Source organism: Pan troglodytes, chromosome 8, assembly GCF_028858775.2.
Source record: "Pan troglodytes isolate AG18354 chromosome 8, NHGRI_mPanTro3-v2.0_pri, whole genome shotgun sequence".
Lineage (NCBI taxonomy): Eukaryota > Metazoa > Chordata > Mammalia > Primates > Hominidae > Pan > Pan troglodytes.
The window spans coordinates 78313341-78338679 of record NC_072406.2 but is presented as its reverse complement, the minus strand read 5'-3'; the positions used below and the strand labels follow the sequence as shown (position 1 = coordinate 78338679).

Below are 25339 nucleotides of genomic sequence, written 5' to 3'. Positions count from 1 at the left end.
GGGTACAACCTAACTTCTCTAAAAGTTACTTCTCAGTGTTTTCAACTATCTAACAAAACAAAATGTGGGTGAAAGTAAAAAAGCAATAATATTTTTAAATTTCTTAATTGTGTTAGCAGCTGTTCTCCAATTTATAATCATATTATTTATAATCATAATGCTTTAAAAATTTTCATATAACTTACTAGTGCAAACTTCACAGTGCCTTGAGATACAATAAATCCATTTTGCAGAATAAGGAATCTAGACTCTAAAAGTTAACAAAAAAAGACATAATTAAGGTCACCTAGTCAGTAGATAATTGGACCAGGACAAATTTTCTACATTATTTATTCAATGTAATTCTAACAGTATTAACTAGACATAATACTTAATATTTATTGACATAAGTCAGAATGACATGATAGCTAATATTTATTGAGCATTTATTGTGTTCTTGGCACTATATTCAGTACTTTACATGACTGTCATATATTCCTCACAACAAATAGGTACATCACAATTGAAGGAATTTAATATAATTAATGCTACACAACTTATCCATGGTTTATCATAATTTAAAATTAATTATTTGAATGTGCGTGGTATCAACTTATCTTCTACACTACCATCTTAGAAAAGAAAAAAGAGAAGGAAGATAAAATTTTTAGTGAGAACCTACTGTGTGCTCTGAGCTGAGTTATAAAGCTAGTTTCACACGAGAATGAAAAGTGTGCCTTACATAGTGTATATTCAGAGTTGAATCCACATCCTTCTCCATTGACCACACAAAGTTTACAATGAGAAAGGTAAAATATAGAACATAAAGAAGGCAGAGACAGCTATCTTTATTTTACAATATATGAAACCAGATGCCAAATAAGTTTTCCAGAGTAACAGAATAAATAAATATTAGACAGGAAAGCCCTTTGATACCACATGGGCTCTTTATTGGTTCCTCATCAGCAACTACCACAGTATCTGGCATATTAATGAGTGCTTATTTAATAAAAAAATTGAATGAATACATGAAGGAATGAAAAACAAGAATGAGAACCTAGTTATCCTGTCTTTTTACCTAGGAATGACTGAATTTACCCCTTACTCAGTTCAATATATAATATAAAAGTTATCTTATTTTTTCATTATACAAAGAATCCATAGTTAAAGCCTAAAAAAGCTTTACAATTACACAGCCTAATCCCCTAGGAGGGATCAAAAAGTGGTAAAACAGCATGAGGATTAAAAAATATATGTATACATTTGTCTGCAAGATCCTAGAAAATCTTGAAGAGTACTCTGCTGTTCACTTTAGCACTAAGCTATAACAATTTGTAAACATTAGAGCGAGAGAGAGTAATAGGAACAGCTTGTAGGGTGTCTAGCAAAACAAACCAAACTGAACACTTTGTAATTAAATTTAACAATTTCATCTTACAAATAATACTGTATGTTGATAGAAAAATGTGAACACTGTTTCAATATTCATGAAGTTTTGAATAAAACAGTACACAGAACTTGGGCAATGTTACATTAGCTTCATAATGGTGGTATCCTCATCTAATTTATGACAGTCTCACCATACCTAGCATACTGTACTTCATACATAGTAGGTAATCCATGAATACCTGCTGAATGTAATCTGTATCTATTTAAAAGTTCTCTGTTTTAAAATTTAAAAAAAATCAATGTTTTATATCTTTAAATTTAAAAAGAATAGTGTGGCTGGGCATGGTGGCTCACCCCTGTAATCCGAGCATTTTGAGAGACAGAGGCAGGATTGCTTGAGCCCAGGAGTTCGAGGTCAGCCTGAGCAACATAGGGAGACCCTGTCTCTCTTAAAAAATAGTAATAATAAATATAAATATAAAAAGAATAGTGTGACACACAAACACAGTCATTGCGGTTAATTCAATTAAACCAAGCTGATGCTTGGTTCAATTAAACCAAGTAGATAGAATATGGCATGCTTTTTCATCTTGCCACATTGATAACAGTGATCCTTTTCCAAAGTAGATCAGCTCTCTCATTGTAAAACTAATTTTAAAACAAAGTCACCTTTACAGAGACAAATGATTATTACTGGTTTCTGCATAGTGGATGAGATCTGCAGGGAGAAAAAGTTCTAAGACAGAACAATATTAGAAAAAACATTGTTGACATACTAAATTACTTTGAATAGGTGGAAAGATAAGAATATAAGGTGACGGTTAGAAGGGAAGAAAAGACTATTCCAAAAGAGAGGACAGAGCATAGCTAAAGAGTGCCTGGGACTTATTTCAGTCATGTTGTAAAAAGAATGATTGATTTTAAGAATAGTATATGTTATTATTAGTTTTCTTTAGCATATACCTTCAGGGTTGTAATCAGATGGTACTAATCTTGTTCATCAAGAGATAGCTTGAGTAGGTTTTGAAAACAACATTTCAATCTATATATGCATGGCTTGGCCCTGGTGACATCTAAGACTACTGGATAAATCCAAAGGGAGTAGTAACAGAGAGGGAGGTTCCTAAAAAAAAACAGGACAAAGCAAAGACATAAGGAAAGCTGATGAAATCCAGTAGATGCCGCCTGTACTTATTACAATGATTATTTGTAATTGCTTTATTATTACTTAACTCTGGTATATTTTTAAATAAACTGTAGTCAAATTAGTCGTATATAAGAGGAAGTATAGGTGCATAATTTTCTTAAATCCTCCATGTTTAACTAAAAGTTGGTCCATGCCAATTCAGTCAGACATAATCAAACATCTGACGGTAACTCTCCCAGGTTACACAGCATGGTGGTCCATCAGCTGTGGTCTCTCTCTTGGGCTGCTTTAGAAGGCGAGCAGGGCCAGTGGCCTGATGATCCAGACTTCACACTGTATATCCACACACACCAGCTCCGTGGTGTTATGGCTTACTTAGGATAGCTCCATAGTACTCTTATATAGTTGTCAATAATATTGGCATTCTATAATTTTATTAAAAATGCTTTTACCACTTAAATTACTTTTGAAAACCATTGACTTAAATGAAACTTGCTTTGATATTTCATAAACACTATAAAGTGATAGGAGAATCACATTTGCTGCCATATTGCCAGCCTTATTAGTGGTCCTTTCACATTCACATCCATATAGAAAAGCCTACATTTGGTAGCATGCTTACTAAAAGCTGCAATGTTTCTTGATCTCTAAGTTCCCCTGGTGAGAGGACTCATGAACAAGGTGTCTCTCAACTGAAGCTCATCTTTCATTACTCAACAACAAAATATGTGGTCCCCTGCTGCAAAATCAAGTTCATTTTTTAAAATAGAAAATAAGTGTATATATTAATTGATTAAAAATGATCTTGTAGCATTACTACTTCTTTTATGTATTTATTCAACAGAACTTCAGCTATACTATATTATATTAGTAGCATATATAATATAGTATTTTGCCAAACAATGTTACATTATGTAATAAGAGTTCATATAGGCATTTCACATTTTTGACAGCATTGAGGCATAACATTTAATAAAATGCACATTTAAAATATACAATTTAATATGTTTTATTGGCTTATGTATAAAACCCCAAGGCTATCACCATAATCAAGATAAGGAACCCATATATCAAACCCAAAAGCTTACTCATACCCCTTCACAATCTGATCACTCCTCCCACCAACTCTCAAATAACCACAGATCTGATTTCTGCCACTACAGATTGACTGGCAAGTTTTAGAATGTTATATAAATGGAATCATGCAGTGATATGGTTTGGCTCTGTATCCTCACCCAAATTTCATGTTGAATTGTAATCCACATGTGTTGGAGGAGGGGCCTGGGGGGGTGGTGATTGAATCGTGTGTGCGGACTTCCCCCTTGCTGTTCTCGTGATAGTGAATGAGTTCTCACCAGATCTGGTTGTTTAAAAGTGTGCAGCGCTTCCCCCTTGGCTCTGTCTCTCCTGCTCCCTGTGAAGATGTGCTTGCTTCCCCTTTACCTTCCACCATGATTGTAAGGTTCCTGAGGCCTCCCCAGCCATGCCTCTTATACAGCCTGTGGAATTGTGAGTCGATTAAACATCTTTTCTTCATAAATTACCCAGTCTCAGGTAGTTCTTCATAGCAGTGTGAGAGCAGACTAATACATACAGTATGTGTTTTTATTTAGCTTCTTTTACTCAGTATAATTATTTTTAGATCCATAAATATTGTTGCTTTAATCAAATTTATTCCTTTTTATTACTGAATCATATTTCATTAAATGGACATACCATTTGTTAAATAATTCATCTGTTGATTAAGATTTGAGTTGTTCTCACTACTGGGATATTACAAATAAATCTGCTATAAATATTTGTATACAAGTCTGTGTGAATATGTGTTTCTATTCCTCTTTGGTAAATACTAACAAGTAGAATGACTAGATTCTATGGTGTGTATATATTTAATATTTAATATGTTAAGAAATACATGGACATTTTTAAAAAAGCAATTCTCCACATTAAGTTTGTTTCCTCATTTGTCCTAATTCCTTTGGTCAGGACAAGTCTGTGTAGAAACAGCACAATGCATTTGCCATGAGCTAGTTTCACAGCCACTTATATCTGACTACATCTTATACAATGATGTATTCACTTGCCTCTACAAACAGGCCTTTTAGTTTTGGAACTTAAAAATCTCTTTATATACAGAGCATAATTCTTCCTTAGGTGTTGTCCAAATATTTGTTTTGTCGCATTCTAGTTTTCTATTTTATATATAAGCTGACAACTTAAGCTACTTTATTCTAGCAGTGTAGGGAATTCTTATGTCCCATAAAGCAAACTTCAATCCAGTAACCTTGAATAATATGTCCAAAAGTCTAATATAGATCTGAATTACTGTCTTATGGAGCAACACCCCCCTGCAGTAATGTGTAATTTCTTTCATATTTTTTTTTGACCAGTGAAATAGGAGTGTCAGTTTTGGCCGTCCTGCTTATCCTTACTTAACATCCAAGGCTGGAACACAGCAGGCAGTTTTTTGCTTTATTACTGTGCCTAGGATTACTTTGCAAATGTAACCAGATGAATTTGGTTAGGATTGTTGATACTATACCTGGCAGCTTAACGATTTCTGAAAGTAAAAGACATCGTGTCAGTTTATATCTCTATCTCTATCTCTATCTATCATCTATCTATCTATCTATCTATCTATCTATCTATCTATCTATCTATCATCTATCTATCTATCTATATTCCCCATTGGGAAGTCAAACCACAACATCTCTTTCCCTCAAAATCTTTGTTATGGAAAACTTTTGTAAAACCACTTCCCAAGACACTGAAAATGTAATACCTAAAATAATGAAGTAACAGCTTTTACACATCCACAGAACAAAAAAGACCATACAAAACAGGGAAATAGCATGGGACCTGGTAAGGGACACTTCTCTGTATCTGCTGTCACCACCCCCTTTAATGTTTGCTCTGATAATAAAGACATACACTGCAATTTTCCTCTTGCCAATCGAAAGATTTTTTCTGTGTCCACATCAGCTTCAAATATCATACAACGTTGATAGACCTATTGCAAGGTGACAAGGCCAGCTATACTACCCCACTGCAGATTTTGCAATCTTGTCCTTTTTTTATTGCTGACACGTCCTTGAAATGGTACGTTCAACCTTAAGCAGATTTTCCTATAACACTCATTGCTTGTTTTTTTTCCTTATGATAAAAGATAGAAAAATGTTTTGTAACAACTTAGAGACAAATCAACTAAAAGAGGAAAAGTCACTTATAATATTCTACAACCCATAGATGATAATTAATAAAATATGTTGATATATTTTCTTTTTCTTTTTCTTTTTCTTTTTGAGATGGAGCCTCACTCTGTCGCCGAGGCTGGAGTGCAGTGGGGTGATCTTGGCTCATGGCAACCTCTGCCTCCTGGGTTCAAGTGATTCTCCTGCTTCAGCCTCCCAAGAAGCTGGGATTACAGGCATGTGCCACCACGCCCAACCAATTTTTGTATTTTTAGTAGAGACGGGGTTTCACCATGGTGGCCAGGATGGTCTCGATCTCTTGACCTCGTGATCTGCCTGCTTCCGCCTCCCAAAGTGCTGGGATTACAGATGTGAGCCACTGTACCCAACCAATATATATATATTTTTCATTTTATTTTCCTCTTTCTCACACACATACACGGACAATATGAGTTTTAAATAATTAGACTATATATATACATATATGCACACATATATACACATATATACATATACGCACATATATACACATATATACATACACATATATACATATATACACATATATACATACACATATATACATATATACACATATATACATACAAATATACACAAATATACATATATACACATATACATATATACACACATATATACACACACGTATATATATATACAGATATTCAGTTAACAATATTTCAAGTGCATTTTCTCTGCTATTAGACATTCTCTGAAACTCTTATTTTAATATCTATAGAATAGCATTTTTGGAAAAGAAAAATGAACAAATTTTAAGTTAGACTCCCTTTTACTGTCTAGTCTAAGGATAAGATAAAAAAAAATCACATATGTAGAGTTTATTTGGCTATAGAGTTTGATGAAAAAGGTGAGATTTTCCTCACTAAAATAAATTGGAATAGGTCTGATATTCATGGCACCGGTGTTCTGATTTTTGATCAGACATTCAGACATAAGAGTTGAAGGTCAGGGTGTGTTTCTAGCCATCTGCTGCTACTGTTGCTACTACTGCTGCCACCACCATTTTTAGCATTCCCCCCACTACTGCTCTTATTATTATTGCATGGTTTCAACCACCTCCCCCCATAGATCAAGAAGAGTAATGGTATTGCCACAATTGTCAATGGCATCAGCAATTGCTGTGCATGAAGAACCCTCACATCATCCTACATAGTCCTGCATAAAGGAAGTTTAAAAAGCTGTTTCTAATTTCCTGAGAAGTTAACAATCTATAAGAGATTTGTGATCTAAAATTGTATTCAGCATCTTGAATAAAGGATATGCTGACAATTCAAAGTTTTCTGAAATAGATATTCATATCTTTCCTGATACCTTGCTAAACCTATCATAAAATTCTAAAGTTAATAAAAATGACTGAAATTTTATAAATAATTAGTCCAATCTTTTCATGTACCACTGAGGAAGCTGTGTTCTCAACAAGTTAAGTTCTTGTTTTAGGTCACAAGATATTAAGGGCAGCATTTGACCTTGAATCTGGATAGTCAATCCTAGATATTATGTTCTACCATAGTTCCAGCCTTATGTTGTAAGAAGTTTTGCAAGTCACTTACCATAGATTTTCTGTTCCTAATTTGGAAATAGGATATAAACTCACAGCTCTGTCTCAGAGCATGTTTAGTAGGTGTGCTTATTCGTAGAGCTTAATTCAAACAATTAAAGAAAAAAGAATAACTTAGGAACATCTTGCAGGTCCACTGACACACTTCTATGCATGCTATAGGTGAAAATTGAATTCATCTCAAGCTTAGTATAACTTAGAGCCAGAGTACCATTCTGGGAAACAAGTTGACTTTCTTTTAGTTGGGTTTTCAAAGACAATGCCTGGTTCAAGTTAGACAGCAGTGAAGCAATGAGGAAGAGTCTCTTTCATGTTTGCTCCATACACATCGTTTGTTAAAGTCCAGAAATCATATCTGGCAGGGGGGAAGAGGTGATACAAGGACTTCTCTGGTATTGTGCTGCTGTAAGCCCTTAAATACCTGGCCTGCCTTCTCTCTGAGCAGTATATTCATACTATTCGAAGCCTATTTTCTAGACTTACAGGTTTTGACTGTCTGGTTCCTGCATTTATCATACATTTGTAAGTATCAAGCCACATGTTTCATGAAACAAGTACTGGACCCTGTTTTGAAGTAGCCCTTTATTAGCTGCATAATATTGGACTGGCTCTATTAACTGTAAGGCTCAGTTTTCTCAGCTGTGGTATTAAAATGATAACATTTGCCTCTCAGGTTTATTGTTAAGATTAAATGAGAAAATGAATGTGGAATAACCTGGCACAGTTGTTGTTAATAAATTATATTAAGATCTTAATTAAAAATGATTACCTCACTTTTATGTTTTCAAAGAGAAGAATTTCAAAGATCCTGATTTGAGTCTGGATATTTCTAATATTTGAACTTTCTAAAAATAAGCTTTCAGCCAAATCTTATTCTTTATGGCTTCATTAGTTCACGTCTTTATTGAAATTTCTGGCTTAAATATTTCTTATGACAGTTTTCATGAATTAGACATGCAGCCCTGGGAATCAGAGCTATGTCACCAAGTCATTTGGTGGTTGAATAAGTACAATGATATTGATAATGTCACTTTAATTCATGACCCACTTGCTGATTTGCTGTATGCTTTTCTGCTGTTATTAGCATCATTGACATCTTAGGAGCAGAGGAATGACTGCTTTCAAGCTTCCTGGTAGAAAGAATGACTGAGGCTGTAATATGATTTACCCCATGTGATTCTATTATTATTGAGTCATAGAAAGTCCTTATATAAACTTGAGCAATTATGATTATTCTCTGTGATAATCATTATAATTCAGATTCAAACATAAGGCATCAAATATTTAGATATTTGATGCTTGCTGGCCTGTGTAGCTTTCTAGATAATGACCTAATAGAAACTTGCTTCTTAGAAAATATGTGAACAACTAAGGCTCAGGGTTGTGTCTCCTCTGACAGCAATATTCTGTATGCTTAAGATTTATGTGCCCACAGTGTCCTATTTGGCTACATGTTTCATCATACCCTTTCATACATTATAGACATATTTTTTTTCCTTTTACTTTAGCATATATTTTTACATTCTGCAACTTAAATTTGTCAAACTGTATTTCAATTATTGTAGTGAGGTCAAATATTCACCTAGGCCTGTTAGTTTTATCCTATGGAATAATTCATATTCTTTTTTTTTTGTTTGTCTTTTGATGGCATCTCACTCTGTTGCCCAGGCTGGAGTGCAGGGGTGCAGTCTCTGCTCACTGCAGCCTCCACCTCCTGGGTTCAAGCAATTCTCTTGCCTCACCCTCCTGAGTAGCTGGAACTACAGGTACCCACCACCACGCCTGGCTAATTTTTATATTTTTAGTAGAGACAAGGTTTCACCATGTTGGCCAGGCTGGTCTTGAACTCCTGACCTCATGATCCACCCGCCTCTCGTGTTCTTAACATGTTGGAAAAGGGAAAAATGGTTTATAAAACATAAAGGGATTTATATTCTGTTTTAAAAAAAAGTCATTTGGATTTTGATAAGATTGCATTGAATCTATAGATCACTTTGGATAATATGAACATTTTAACAATATAAGTCTTCCAATTCATAAACATGAGATGTTTTTTCTGTTTATTCATATCTTCTTTTATTTCTTTAGGCAATTTTTGTGTTTGTTTGGTTTTTTTGTTTGTTTGCTTATTTTTGTTTTTGAAACGGAGACTTGCTCTGTCGCCCAGGCTGGAGTGCAGTGGCGTGATCTCGGCTCACTGCAAGCTCCACCTCCTGGGTTCACACCATTCTCCTGCCTCAGCCTCCCGAGTAGCTGGGACTACAGGCACCCGCCACCACGCCTGGCTAATTTTTTTTGTCTTTTTAGTAGAGATGCAGTTTCACCGTGTTAGCCAGGATGGTCTCAATCTCCTGACCTCGTGATCTGCCTGTCTCGGCCTCCCAAAGTGCTGGGATTCACCCAGCTGGCAATGTTTTATAGTTTTCAGTGTTCAAGTCTTTTATCTCCTTGGTTAAGCTTACTTTAAAATATTTTAATTTTTCTGATAATGTTGCAAGTTGGACTATTAATTTTGTTTTTTTTATAATTTGTTGTTATTGTGTAGAAACACAACTGATTATGTTGATTTTGTATTGTGCAACTTTACTAAATTATGAGTTCTAACAGTATTTTGGCGAAATTTTTAGGTTTCTACATATAATATTACCTGCAAACAGAGATAATTTTATTCTTCCTTTCTGATATGTGTGCCTTTCATTTCTTTTTCTTGCCTAACTGCTCTGGTTAGGATTTCCAGTTCTATGTTGAATAGAAGTAGCAAGAATGGGCATCCTTGCTTTGCTTCTGATCTTAGAGACAAAGCTTTCAGTTTTTCACTATCATATTAGCTCTAGGCTTTTAATAAACAATTCTAAAATTCACTTAGAACTATAAAAGACTCTGAATAGTTAAAGCAATCTTGAGAAAGAAGAACAAAGCTGGGAGGCATCATACTACCTGATTTCAAAATATATTACAAATCTACAATAATTAAAACAGTATGGTACTGGAATAAATGCAGAACTATAGACCAATGGAAGAGAATAGAGAGCTCAGAAATAAACCTAAGTTCACAGTCAACTGAGCAAGGGTGTTCACAGTCAACAAGCGTGCTAAGAATACCCCATGGGGAAAGGATAGTCTCTTCAACAAATGGTGTTGAATATCCACATGTAAAAGAATGAAATTAGACCCTTATTTTACACCATACACAAAATAAAATAAAAATAGGTTAAAAATTTAAACCTGAGACCTGAAACTGTAAAACCCTTGAAGAAATCATGAGGGAAAAGCTTTATGATGTTGGTCTTAAAAATGACTTTTTTGACCAAAAGCACAAACAACAAAAGCAAAAATAGACATATCACATCAAACTAAAACCTCTCTGCACAGCAAATGAGACAGTCAAAAAAATGAAAAGGCAATCTATGGAATGGAAGAAAGTGTTTATAAGCCATAAATCTCATGAGGAGTTAATATCCAAAACCCATAAGAGACTCAACTCAGTAGCATAAAAAGAAATAACCCAACTTAGAAATGGGGAAAGGACATAAATATGCATTTCTCCAAAGAAGACATACAAATTGCCAACAAGTGTGTGAAAAAAATGCTCAACATCACTAATCATCATGGACATGAAAAAAAAAAACACAATGAGATATCACTTCACACTTCTTAGGATACCTATTTTCAACAGCCACAGAAAAGATAAGTGTTGGTGAGTATATGAAGAAATTGGAGCCCTAGTACTCTGTTGGTGGGAATGTAGAATGGTACAACTGCTTTAAAAAATAGTATGGAGGTTTCTCAAAATTAAAAACAGAACTACTATATGATCCAGCAATCCTACTTCTGGTTATATGTCCCAAAGAATTGAAATCAGGATCTCAAAGAGATATCTGGACTCCCATGTTTATTTCGGCATTATTCACGATAGCCAAGATGTGAAAACAATCTAAATGTTCATTGACAGATGAAAGGGTAACTAAAATGTGATAAACTTGTAAGATGGAATATAATTCAACCTTAAAAAAAAAGGAGATCAGTCATATGCAACAACAAGTGTGAACCTTGGGGACATTATTCTAAGTGAAGTAAGCCATTAGCAGAAAGGCAAATACTGCATGATTTGCCTTATATGAGGTAACTAATGTTTTTACACTCCTAGAAACCATGAGCAGAATGGTAGTTGTCAAGCTGAGGGGAGGGGAAATGAGGAGTTGCTGCTCCAAAGTTATGAAATTTCAATTATGCAAGATAAATAAATAAAGATCCTACTATACAGCATTGTACCTATAATTGGCAATACTATGTTATTCACTTAAAAATTTGTTAAGGGTAGATTTCATATTAAATGTTAATACAATACTGATAATCATAGTGTAAAGAAAAATAATAACAAAATAGAGGGATGCTAATGGTTCCTGGAGGCAGTTTTGAATTATATTTTAAAAGATTGTAAGAAGAAAAGTCACCAATTCTTGATTTTGACAAATAGAGACATACATCTTATTTGCATCTTCATTTATTCTTCTGTTGCATTAACTCAATAAAATATGTATTTACTGAGTACTGACTGTATGCCAGGCACTGTTAGACACTTGGGTTATAAAACTGAGAATAATACTAGATGCCTTCTCCCTCTAGTGGCTATAACAGAAAGATATGTGTATTCAGGAGATTAACCCTATTTTGAATTGATGTGATGAATTAGAGTGGACTATGTTTCAATCAACTGAACTCAACAGATTTACCGAATCTTCACTAGCGTTGAGATCTCTCAGTGTTGAGGAGATGTTTGATCCAGCCTAATGTTTGTCATAGCCTTATTATGTTTTCAGTTTAAGCATCAATTCATAAAAACTGAAAATTCAAAGGATTTACAAAAATTATCAGTTTTACTTACTTCTCATCTTCATTTTAAAGGTCAAGGAATTTAAGCATAGGAAAAGTCTGAGATTGGCCTAACAAAAAACAACTAATTTAGTTAGGACACCCAAGTATCCTAACTTCAAGTTCCATTAATATTCCACCGTAACACAAGCCTACCAGCTTTCTGGTGATATAAGAAATATCTTCCCAGTTTTTCCTCAGATGCTTTACACTCATTCCTCTCTTCTGCCTGACACATCCCAGGAAATTTTTTCATCTCTAACCACTCAACTTCAGTCTCAAATCATATAACTCTATGGAATATCTTTCATCTCCATCTAATATTCTTACCCTTTATCTCTCTTGAGGGCAAGGATTGTGTTTTATTTCCTTCAAGATTCCCAGTATCTAGCATAATTGTTCCTGTCTACATACGGCCATGCCGTGCATGACAATGTTTCATTCAGTGATGGACTGCATATAGGATAATGGTCCCCTAAGAAGGCTATAATGGAACTGAAAAATTCCTATCACCTAATGACATTGTATTATTTGTTCTCACATTCCTATAAAGTACTACCTAAGACTGGGTAATTTATAAATAAAAGAGACTTAATTGGCACACAGTTCCACAGGCTGTACAGGAAGCATGGCTGGAGGGGCCTCAGGAAACTTACAATCATGGCAGAAGGTGAAGGGGAAGCAGGCACATCTACAGGGCAGGAGGTGGAAGAAAAGAGCCAAGAAGGAGATGCTACACACTTTTAAATAGATCTCATGGAAACTCACTCACTATCATGAGAAGAGCAAGGAGGAAATCTGCCCCCGTGATCCAATCACCTCCTACCAGGTCCCTCCCTCAACACTGGGGATAACAATTCGACATGAGATTTTGTCCGGAGCACAAATCCAAACCATATCAGATGCCATAGCCATCTTAACATCGTGACACAACACCTTACCTTTTCTATGTTTAAATATGTTTAGATACACAAATATTTACCACTGTGTTACAGTTGCCTATAGTATTCAGTACAGTAACATGCCATACAGGTTTGTAGCCTAGGAGCAATGGGTTATACCATACAGCCTAGGTGTGTAGTAGGTTATACCATCTAGGTTTGTTTAAATATACTCTATGATACTTGCACAGTGACAAATTCACATAATGACACATTTCTCAGGATGTGTCCTGATTGTTAAGCAACATGACTGTATATGTAAGACAATCGAATATGTTAGTTGAGTTAACTTGAGTTGATTATATAATCAAGCAAACTTAGATTAGCACTGGATATCTTTAGATAATCTCATTATGAATAAAAGATAAAAACAAGATCAGCAGAATGAAAGCAGCTTATTAAATTCTGGTATTAAGATGACAAACAAATGATAGAATTTCCTTTTCTTAAAGGCTAAATAGTATTTCACTGAGTGTATATGTTTGTGTGTATATATAGAGAGAGAGGGAGAGCTCACAGTTTCTTTATTCATTCATCCAATGAAAGACACCTAGGTTGCTTCCATCTCTTAGCTATTGTGAACATGGAAGTGCAGATATCTCTTAGGCATATTGATTTGAATTTTTGTGTTTTTTTTTAGACAGAGTCTCATTCTGTCACCCAGGCTGCAGTGCAGTGGCATGATATTGGCTCACTGCAACCTCCGCCTCCCAGGTTCAAATGATTCCCTTGCCTCAGCCTCCCTAGTAGCTGGGATTACAGGCACACGCCACCACACCCGTCTAATTTTTTGTATTTTTAGTAGAGACGGGGTTTCACCATGTTGGCCAGGCTGGTCTTGAACTCTTGACCTTAGGTGATCCACCCTCCTTTGCCTCCCAAAGTGCTGGGATTATAGGCATGAGCCACTGTGCCCAGACCCTTTTGAATATTGTTTTCACCACAAAAAAATGATACATGAGTGAAGAGATAGATTTGTTAATTAGAATTTAATCATTTCATAATGTTAATATATACTGTTGTAAACATCACAGTATGCTATATAAATATATAATATATACAATTATCAATCAAAAATTTAGAAAACAAATTTTAAAAAAGGCTGCAAGCAAGTTTGTAGTTTTTTTTTTTATACTTTAAGTTTTAGGTTACATGTGCACAACGTGTAGGTTTGTTACATATGTATACATGTGCCATGTTGGTGTGCTGCACCTATTAACTCATTTTCATACATTTTCTGATATCTTCTTCCAGTAGTCTGGTTAAGACTAAAATGTCTTCTCTCTTTTGTCTTGTAAACATAATGTTATTATATGGGATATGACTTTCAGTTTACATACTTATTTGCAAGTAAATTTATTTTTAACTTGGCTCATGGGAAATTTAAATATAGTCATTCTTGGGCCTTCCCTTACTCCTGCTACCTATGTTGGGCCAAGTGAGCCAAAATTCTTGAGCAATCGTTCTCAAATGGGTGATTCCTAAGCCTCCAAATTTCCAGGGGATATTTGGTAATGTCTGGAAACATATTTAATTATATCTCATGACTTGAGAGGGTCCAAATGTGTGTGGTAGATAGAAGCTAGGGTTGGTGCTAAACTTCTTACAATACACAAAACAGATTCTCACAACTGGAATTATTCAGATCAAGACGTCAACAATGCTAAGACTGAGAAACACTTCTCTTGAGGCTAAGTCTGTCTCTGGAGGCTTGGGCTGCATCAAGACATCAGGGAGTCTCACCGACCCTGTCATTTACCCACACTGGTTGCCAATGAGACATCCATTGTCCCAGCCCATGTAACCCTTTCAGGTCTACCACTGTTTCCATGACAAGTCTGTGGCACGGGGCTATGGTGAGACTTGAAACACTGGTCTGGGCTTACTGGATGACATTTTCTCTGAAGTCTTTTTTATCCATATTGGATTGTCAAGGAGTAGGGCAAGTTACTACTGATTATGGAATCATAAACTTTTTAGTCCTCCACATCTGAGAATCTCTTCTGAGCTTATGGAAAACCTTTCTCTACACAAAATCTCATCTCTAGTTTCCATAGGATTTTTTTTAAATTCAAGAATATTTGCATATACTTTTCTTTAGGCAAGGAATTATTGATTCAATACTTATTAAAAGACAGAAGGCAAAGGATTAAACATTCTCCACAGCTCAAAAATGTTCCCATGATTTTCTTGTGAAATTGATCAATAACAAAAGCTTGTCAGTAATTAAATTGTTTGCTCCTTTATTCAGCTAAGAAATAGAAAAATTGAGACATACTATGTGCCATTTCATGAGTGGAAAACAAGACAAACAACATCCCTATTTTCATGTAAGTTAAGTTCTAGTAGGGATAAAATCAAAAATGTATCCCACCTGCCAAAAAAAGGAAAAAAATGAAGAAAAATATAATTTTAGGTGAAAATCATGAAAAAGGACCTAAAGAAAATATATACACTAATATAAGAAATAAATGAAATGGGGAAAAGGGTTAACTTTAGTTAGACTGGCCAGGGGAGACTTCTCTGAGTAGAGAGCATCTGAGCTCCCATGCCGAGAAGGATCCAGTCTGCAAGAAGGGGTAAATAGAAAGACACAAAGAGTCTTAAGTGGAAAGTGCTGACAAGTGGGACATGTTTGAGGAGGAGAAAAGGGGTCAGTGTAACAGAAATGTCACTGATTTCTTGAATATTTATAAGGTAGAGTGCCAGTCTCATGGTCAAAGGTGTGGGGCAGGAACTTCAGTGTGTGTTTGTGTGTGTGTGTTAAACAAGGGCCATGTCTTAATTTTCTTTATTTTGGCATTGTGTCATTGATATATTTTTATTTTATTTTATTTTATTTTTATTTTTTTTCTTTTTTATTGATCATTCTTGGGTGTTTCTCGCAGAGGGGGATTTGGCAGGGTCACAGGACAATAGTGGAGGGAAGGTCAGCAGATAAACAAGTGAACAAAGGTCTCTGGTTTTCCTAGGCAGAGGACCCTGCGGCCTTCCGCAGTGTTTGTGTCCCTGGGTACTTGAGATTAAGGAGTGGTGATGACTCTTAACGAACATGCTGCCTTCAAGCATCTGTTTAACAAAGCACATCTTGCACCGCCCTTAATCCATTCAACCCTGAGTGGATACAGCACATGTTTCAGAGAGCACAGGGTTGGGGGTAAGGTCACAGATCAACAGGATCCCAAGGCAGAAGAATTTTTCTTAGTACAGAACAAAATGAAAAGTCTCCCATGTCTACCTCTTTCTACACAGACACAGCAACCATCCGATTTCTCAATCTTTTCCCCACCTTTCCCCCCTTTCTATTCCACAAAACCGCCATTGTCTTCATGGCCCGTTCTCAATGAGCTGTTGAGTACACCTCCCAGATGGGGTGGTGGCCGGGCAGAGGAGCTCCTCACTTCCCAGTAGGGGCGGCCGGGCAGAGGCGCCCCTCACCTCCCGGACGGGGCGGCTGGCCGGGCGGGGGGCTGACCCCCCCCACCTCCCTCCCGGATGGGGCGGCTGGCCGGGCGGGGGGCTGACCCCCCACCTCCCTCCCGGACAGGGCGGCTGGCCGGGCAGAGGGGCTCCTCACTTCCCAGTAGGGGCGACCGGGCAGAGGCGCCCCTCACTTCCTCGACGGGGCGGCTGGCCCAGCGGGGGGCTGACCCCCCCACCTCCCTCCCGGAGGGGGCGGCTGGCCGGGCAGAGGGGCTCCTCACTTCCCGGTAGGGGCGGCCGGGCAGAGGCGCCCCTCACCTCCCGGACAGGGCGGCTGGCCGGGCGGGGGGCTGATCCCCCCACCTCCCTCCCGGACGGGGCGGCTGGCCGGGCGGGGGGCTGACCCCCCCACCTCCCTCCCGGACGGGGCGGCTGGCCGGGCGGGGGGCTGACCCCCCCACCTCCCTCCCGGACGGGGCGGCTGGCCGGGCGGGGGGCTGACCCCCCCACCTCCCTCCCGGACGGGGCGGCTGGCCGGGCGGGGGGCTGACCCCCCCACCTCCCTCCCAGATGGGGCGGCTGGCCGGGCAGAGGGGCTCCTCACTTCCCAGAAGGGGCGGCCGGGCAGAGGTGCCCCTCACCTCCCGGATGGGGCGGCTGGCCAGGCGGGGGGCTAACCCCCCCACCTCCCTCCCGGACGGGGCGGCTGGCCGGGCCGGGGGCTGACCCCCCCACCTCCCTCCCAGACAGAGCGGCTGGCCGGGCAGAGGGGCTCCTCACTTCCCAGTAGGGGTGGCCGGGCAGAGGCGCCCCCCCCACCTCCTGGACAGGGCGGCTGGCCGGGCAGGGGGCTGATCCCCCCACCTCCCTCCCGGACGAGGCGGCTGGCCAGGCGGGGGGCTGATCCCCCCACCTCCCTCCCGGACGGGGCTGCTGGCCGGGCGGGGGGCTGACCCCCCCACCTCCCTCCCGGACGGGGCGGCTGGCCGGGCAGAGGGGCTCCTCACTTCCCAGTAGGGGCGGCCGGGCAGAGGCAACCCTCGCCTCCCGGACGGGGCGGCTGGCCAGGCGGGGGGCTGACCCCCCCACCTCCCTCCCAGACGAGGTGGCTGGCCGGGCAGAGGGGCTCCTCACTTCCCGGTAGGGGCGGCCGGGCAGAGGTGCCCCTCACCTCCCGGACGGGGCGGCTGGCCGGGCGGGGGGCTGACCCCCCCACCTCCCTCCCAGACGAGGAGGGAGGACGCTCCTCACTTCTCAGACGGGGTGGCTGCCGGGCGGAGGGGCTCCTCACTTCTCAGACAGGGCGGTTGCCAGGCAGAGGGTCTCCTCACTTCTCAGACAGGGCGGCTGGGCAGAGACACTCCTCACATCCCGGACGGGGCGGCAGGGCAGAGGTGCTCCCCACATCTCAGACGATGGGCGGCCGGGCAGAGATGCTCCTCACTTCCCAGATGTGATGGCGGCCGGGAAGAGGCGCTCCTCACTTCCTAGATGGGATGGCGGCCGGGCAGAGACGCTCCTCACTTTCCAGACTGGGCAGCCAGGCAGAGGGGCTCCTCACATCCCAGACGATGGGCAGTCAGGCGGAGACGCTCCTCACTTCCCAGACGGGGTGGCTGCCAGGCAGAGGCTGCAATCTCGGCACTTAGGGAGGCCAAGGCAGGCGGCTGGGAGGTGGTTGTAGCGAGCCGAGATCACGCCACTGCACTCCAGCCTGGGCGCCATTGAGCACTGAGTTAACGAGACTCCGTCTGCAATCCCGGCACCTCGGGAGGCCGAGGCTGGCGGATCACTCGCGGTTAGGAGCTGGAGACCAGCCCAGCCGACACATCGAAACCCCGTCTCCACCAAAAAAATACGAAAACCAGTCAGGCGTGGCGGCGCACGCCTGCAATCGCAGGCACTCGGCAGGCTGAGGCAGGAGAATCGGGCAGGGAGGTTGCAGTGAGCTGAGATGGCAGCAGTACCGTCCAGCTTCGGCTCGGCATCAGAGGGAGACCGTGGAAAGAGGGGAGAGGGGAGAGGGGAGAGGGGGGAGGGGGGAGGGGGGAGGGGGGAGGGGGGAGCTATTTTTATTTTTTAAATGTATTTTAAAAATTGTGATCTCTCCATTTTGACATTGCAAAATCATCCTACATTACTACCTCAGCTGGAATGAAATCATTGAACATGTGACGTTAGTCTCCTGCTTGGGATGGACATTCATAGCATGTTTCCTAAGAGCTTCTCTGAGTGCGAGACCACTCCTGACATTACTGTGGTGGTTATTTGATTTTAGTAAGTCAGTGAAAGCTAGCCAGTGAATTATATTTATAATAAGTCATGTGTATGATTTAGAATTCAAACATAATTCTGAGAAGAAGCCAAGCATGACTCCTGTTTTCCACAGTATTTTTAATACTTTTTATTTCTTTTTTATTTTCTTCCTGTGTTTTTTCTCTCTTCTTTAAAATTTAGCAACCACAAATTTCTTTTTTGTATTTTAATATTAAATATTTATAAAGTCTGCGCAAGTGAATTTTTAGTTGTAATAATGCCACCTGTTTCATTAGGGATGCTGAAAGGATTAGTGAGATAATGTCTATAGAAAGGATTGAACTCCTTGTGGGAAAAAGGATATATATATGAAATTTATTGTGACCCTGAAGTCTTAATGTATTACTACTATGTCATTGCTGTCCTGGCTTCTATGTAAACACCTCAGCCTGAATGTTTTCAGCTTCAACTTCTATATTTGTTTTTGGCTTCTTTTGCTTGAATCAAGTGAGATAGCAACAGTAATGATAATCTATAATATTCATAAACAATATTAATAATTCAGTATTTCCCAGTCACCGAATAATGTTCTAGTCCGTCATCTTGTTTTATCTTTATAATAACCCTAAAAATTAGGTAGTATTTGTGCTATTTTACAGGTGAAGAAACTAAGCCTATTCCAAATCACTTTTGGGCTGCCTAAGGAAGACACCATAATAAGCCAGAGGTAAAATAGGAAAATATGAAATATATCTCCACAATTCTGATATGAGAAATAACATTAATGTCTGCATTGATTAACACTTTTTCTGAAAAAATGGGCTCTCTTCATCTTGGTCTGGTTTAGAGACAGCCCAGCTTAAAGAAGACAAATTATTTCCATCATCCCTGAGAATCATGCTAGAGTGAATCTTTGCTGAGGCCAGTTTAAGAGATAATTTCGCTGTTAGACATGATTAAAGTCCAATTAAAAGAGATCTCTTACATGGAGTTTAGAAGGAAGCAGTGCATGGGTAATTATATTAAACCCTGTTTAGCACAATGACATTAGATAATCAAACTCAGGTAACTGTAACTAGAGGCAACTAGTAAATGTACCATGTCAACCCAAAATAATGTCTGTGTAGAATCTAAAGGACAGAAACATTGGTGGCTTATCCAAAGTTCCAAATCAAAAATAAATTTGGATTATACTGGATTAAAATTATTAAATTTGGAATAAAGGTGATTAAAATTTGGATAAATTTACATAAATGTTTAATAAAAATATAAAGGTGTATATTGGGATGAGGTATAAGGTAGTGGAGAAGGAAGAGGAAAAGCAACAAACAGAAATAAACTTTTGCCACAATCCAGCTAGGTCTGTGGGCTAAGCTCTTACCCAAAGCATCTTAGTGTAATTGAGCCTCACAACAACTTTTGGGATTAGGTATTATTATCCGAATTTTATTCTGAGGGAAACAAACTTTAAAAGAGAACACATATTGCCCATAATCACTCATTAGAGGACCAGAACTCAAATTCAGGTCTGCATTACTCAATATTATAGGGCCTTTCTAATATATAACACTGCCTCTAAGATAGTTAATCTTTCACAGAATGAAATTGATTAGAAACACACACACACACACACAAACACACACACACACAAAACTTCCAGATGTTTACCAGATAGGTAGAAGCAGACAATTTTAAGAAGGCATGATCTAGGGTACTCTATCATCCCTCCTTTCCCACCCCATTTTTTTTTCTTTTTTTTTTTTGAGATGGAGTTTCACTCTTGTTGCCCAGGCTGGAGTGCAATGGCGCGATCTCGGCTCACTGCAACCTCTGCCGCCTGGATTCAAGCAATTCTCCTGCCTCAGCCTCCCGAGCAGCTGGGGTTACAGGCATGTGCCACCACGCCCAGCTAATTTTGTATTTTTAGTAGAGACAGGGTTTCTCCATGTTGGTCAGGCTGGTCTCGAACATCTGACCTCAGGTGATCCACCCGCCTTGGCCTCCCAAAGTGCTGGGATATTTGCTGTTTCTATTATTTGTGTTTAGTGCTGAAGGAGTTAATGTATTGCCCTCAAAATTATTAGAGTACTCCTTTCTCTTTCTTAGTTTCCACTTAAACTGTAGCATTTTGTATTTAACTATTTATTTTCACAATACCATCCAACACCATGCCTTACAGAATGTGAAATGCTGCCAGCAAGTGTTTTGAACACTTCCCCACTGATTTTGTTCATGAAAAGAAGAGGTCAGCTTTTGTAGCTTTGCAAGAAAACTATTAATCCTGTGTTAAACACAAAGAAAAACACAGAAGTATGTGGGCGTAAATGGTAGGCTTATCTCTTCGTACAGCATCCCCAACAAAAATGGCACTTGTGACTTCTGATAGCAGCAATTGTTCTTAGTTTGTTACTTTATTTGGGGGTTGAATAAACTATAGGAGTGGATGATGAAGTTATTTGTCATTGCATGATAGGATATAACCCAAGTAATAAATAGCAGACATTTATAAGGAATAGATCACACTAGGGACACCAGACAGCCTTCAGTTGCAAAACAACAGGGCACAAGAAAGAGAATTTGATTAACTGAATTTGTTCAAATGTTATAGGGCCTGGTGATATAATAAGGAGGGAAATTGCAAAGATGCTTTCTCAAGAATACTGTGACAAGAATGCACAAAAAGGCTAATAATGAGATATATGATTGTATAGAAATTACATAGTAATGAACTTGTGCTATTAATACCTAAGAAGAAATAATAAATTGTCCTAAGATAATAGCTGCATGTAGTTGCAGCAAAGAAGGATTGCAAAGAGATCAACACAGAGATAAAAAATAGCACATTGAAGGCTTTGGCGAGAGAGGGAATGTTAATATCTGATAGGAATTGGTTGAAATGAATGCAAAATGCTCTTCTGCAAACGGATGGGTATTGCTCAGTGCAAGTGTGTGAGAACAAAGAAAGTGCTGTTTAAAGATCTATGAGATGAGAAAGAATCTGAAGCCATTAATGAATAGGAAATTGGTAGTTTTGCTATATAATATGAGCTAATCATCAAATGTCCCCATCTCTGGAGTGCTCCCAAGGGATGAAAGGCTATTGGCAACCCTGACAATAAACAGAACGTCTGTGTGTAAAGCAACGTTTAAGGCAAACCAGAGCTAGTCTAAGGAGATGGGCTCTGCCCATTTCCAGTCTTCAGCAGCCATATGTGCATGAAAGATGCAGGCCCAAGGACATCTTCTACTTCGTTTTTGGTTGTTTTCTATGAAACCTAAATACTTATTTTCTGGGTTTGTCACCAGGATTTTGTAGCAAAGGAATCATACAGAGTGGAATAATGGACATTGGAGACTCAGAAGCAGGGAGGATGGGAGAGAGATTAGGAATAAAAAGCTACATATTGGGCACAATGTGTACTACTTGGATGAAGAGCTCACTAAAATCTCAGACTTCATATTCATGCATTTCATCTGTGTAACCGAAACCCACTTGTATCCCCAAAGCTATTGAAATAAAAAAAATATATTAAGTTGAGACCTTGTGCACTAAAACAAATACTAGGCTAATTCTTGTTAAGCACTTTGACCTGTATTTGCAAAAATGACAAGGAAGACATGTCCCTGCCTCACAGAATAGACAATTCAACAATTAGCTGCCTAATTCAGCGATGATATATTAAAGTATAATGATCATTATGGCAGATAAAGTAGAGGGGGCTAGGAAACACTTGGCAGGGAATCCAGCCCAGTCTAGAGGATTCCTGAGCAAGACACCTCCCTGAGAAAGAGGCATTTAAGCTGAAATTGAAAGAAGGAATGGAAGTTAGCTAACTCTTTATAATAGACACTGAATTTCAAGTTGAATTATTTATTAAGTCCCTAAAATTTTAATTTCTTGATAATTTCTGGGGCATTTTGATGATATATGATTTTAATGAATGATTATTTAATGCATTTATCAACTGTAAGCATCTTGGTTTGCAGTAACCACATAGTGGGTAGCCAAATTGCTATTCACTGAAATAAAATTTTCCCTGTGATCATTTTTTTTGCTTTCTTTTTCTCTCACAATTTATTGGGATATAATTCATATACCATAAAACTCACCATTTTGAAGTATGAAACTCAGTGTTTTTTAGTATATTCAGAAGGGTTTGTGATCATTCCTACTATCTAAGTGCAGAACATTGTTATCATCTCAAAGAGAAACCACATACCCATCAGCTGTCATTGCCCATTTCTCCTTTCCCCTAGCACCTAGCAACCACTAATTAAATCTCTATTGCTATAGATTTGCCAATTGCAGACATTTCATGTAAACGGGATCATACAATATGTGGCCTTTTGTGGCTGGCTCCCTTCACTTAGGATGATGTTTTCAAGGTTCACCTGTGTTGTGGTGTGTATCAGTATTTTGCTCCTTTTTATGGCCAAATTATATTCCATTGTACACATGTACCACATTTTGTTTATCCATTCATCAGTAAGCATACATTTGGTTTCCATTTGTTAGCTATCATGACTGATGCTCCTGTGAACATTTGTGTATACGTATTTGTGTGGACATATGCCTTCCTTTCTCTTGAGTATATAACTGGGAGTGAAATTGCTGGGTCATATGGTAACTTTATGATTACCCTTTTAAGGTACTGCCACGTTGTTTTCCAAAGAAGAAATGCTTTTACATTCCCACTAGCAATGTTTTGCTTTCTTTTTATAGACCCCAGAGGAACTGGAGGATGTTTCTGACCTTGAAGAGGAACACGAGGTCCGCAGTCACACCAGCATTCAGACCGAAGGGAAAACTGATAGGGTATGTCACTTCAACTGGTGGGAAAACCATGTACTGTGTCACTGAAGGCTGTGCCCTCCCTTTGTCAATCTAGGCAGCCTCTAATGGGTGGGACTCCTGGATCTGGAGCTAGTTCTGTGAAGCACATGGAGAAAAGCCTTAGCATTAAGGGAAACCACATGAGGGGAATTATTTTCCTCTATCTTGAGAGCTCACAGTAAGTCCATTTCAGGTCATGTAGTGAATCACTCCATACTGCTTTTGATCTTTATAGGAGTCATGGGAATATAAAAGTGAAATATGTACATGTTTGCTTAGACTAGAAAAAAGAAACGAAGAAGTTGTAAATATACTCGGGAATTCTAGTGGAAAAGAAAACTCGTCTGAGTCAATAATCTACTTTTCTTTCTCTACAATAACTTCTCCTGTGCCTGCCCCCAAACACACACACACACACCCCACCACCACCACCACCACTGCCACCACCACCACACAACTCCAAATATGTTAATTCTAATTTCTGAATTACTCTGAGATATTGTACTTCACTTTACTCCCACCCAGTGCCTGGGTATCTGTGAAAGTTTGGCATCCTAGCCACTTATCGCTTGCAACTACAGACCAGACAACAAACCTTGGATCTGAAACCCACGTAGTACAGCACAGTGCCTAAGCCTTCCTGGGAATGCATGTGCATCTGCCACCTCCTTCTGGAGTGTTACTTGGGAAAGTCAATTAGCTTCTCTGTACCTCAGTTCCCTCATTTGTAAAGCAGAGATACTAATAGTATCCTTCATAAGAGGATTACTGTGGGAATTAACTGAGTCAACTAACAGAGCACTTATATAGTGCCTAGTTCATAGTAACTTCTAAATAACTGTTAGTTACTACCATTCATAGTAGTAATAGCAGCAGCAACAATAGTATGATTATCATGATCATCATTATTAATATTATTATTAAGTTAGTTAAATTCAGTGACATAAAATTTGGAGATGGAAGCAAATTCCTAACCTTTCCCTCTGTTTTCTGGTCTCTTATGGATGTATCTGATGTTGAAGCACTTATATTGAAAGGCTGGCGCATACTCTGTTTTTGTAGACATATTGTTATACAAGCTCTGCAGAAACATTTCAAGCAAAGACCTGTTTGGTTAACTCCATGTCACAATGAGTGTTAGTGCACATTTCCTTAAATAAAAATGTTGATATTCCTTATATGTTTTGATATTCTATTGTAATCTATGGCTTGTGGAAACTGATTTGAAAAAAAAAAAAAAACTTTAGTCTTTACCAAATTTTACCTATAATCCTTTGGATTTCTATTCCCTAAGAATTTAATATAAGATAAATACACTGAAAAATATCTAATTTTAAACAGATGCAGAGAGTCAGATTCTGTTTCTACTATTCTTTTTGATTGCCTTTTTAAAATCCCACAACATATTATGTAAAATATTTTGTTTGTTTATCTACTTTCACATATGTGAAATGAATGTTTAAAAAGCTATCTCATTAGAGCTTAACTATATCTTTTTATTAACAATAATATCTTGCATGTACATATTTGTTTTTATAGTGTGCTAAGTATTTTCTCATTTACTATAAAATACAGAAAATATGGTAAAACATAATATGGGAAAAGATAAATTTGGGAAAGTTCCACGTTTTCAGACATTCAGATTGCCTAGAAATAATATATATCAGCCAAGAAAATAAAACCTATGTTTTATCAGAAACATTGCTT

General features: G+C 38.8%; 1 protein-coding gene across 6 annotated transcripts in view; it reads left to right on the top strand.

Annotated features, from left to right (window-relative positions):
• Positions 1-25339, top strand: part of CTNNA3 (catenin alpha 3) — a 1849205-nt gene that overhangs the window by 1639310 nt on the left and 184556 nt on the right. For all 6 annotated transcript variants that reach the window (XM_054660126.2, XM_054660128.2, XM_009458543.5 and 3 more), the window contains one exon: positions 23522-23614. In XM_054660126.2, the coding sequence (XP_054516101.1) occupies positions 23522-23614 (93 nt within the window). The remainder of the gene's footprint in view (positions 1-23521; positions 23615-25339) is intronic.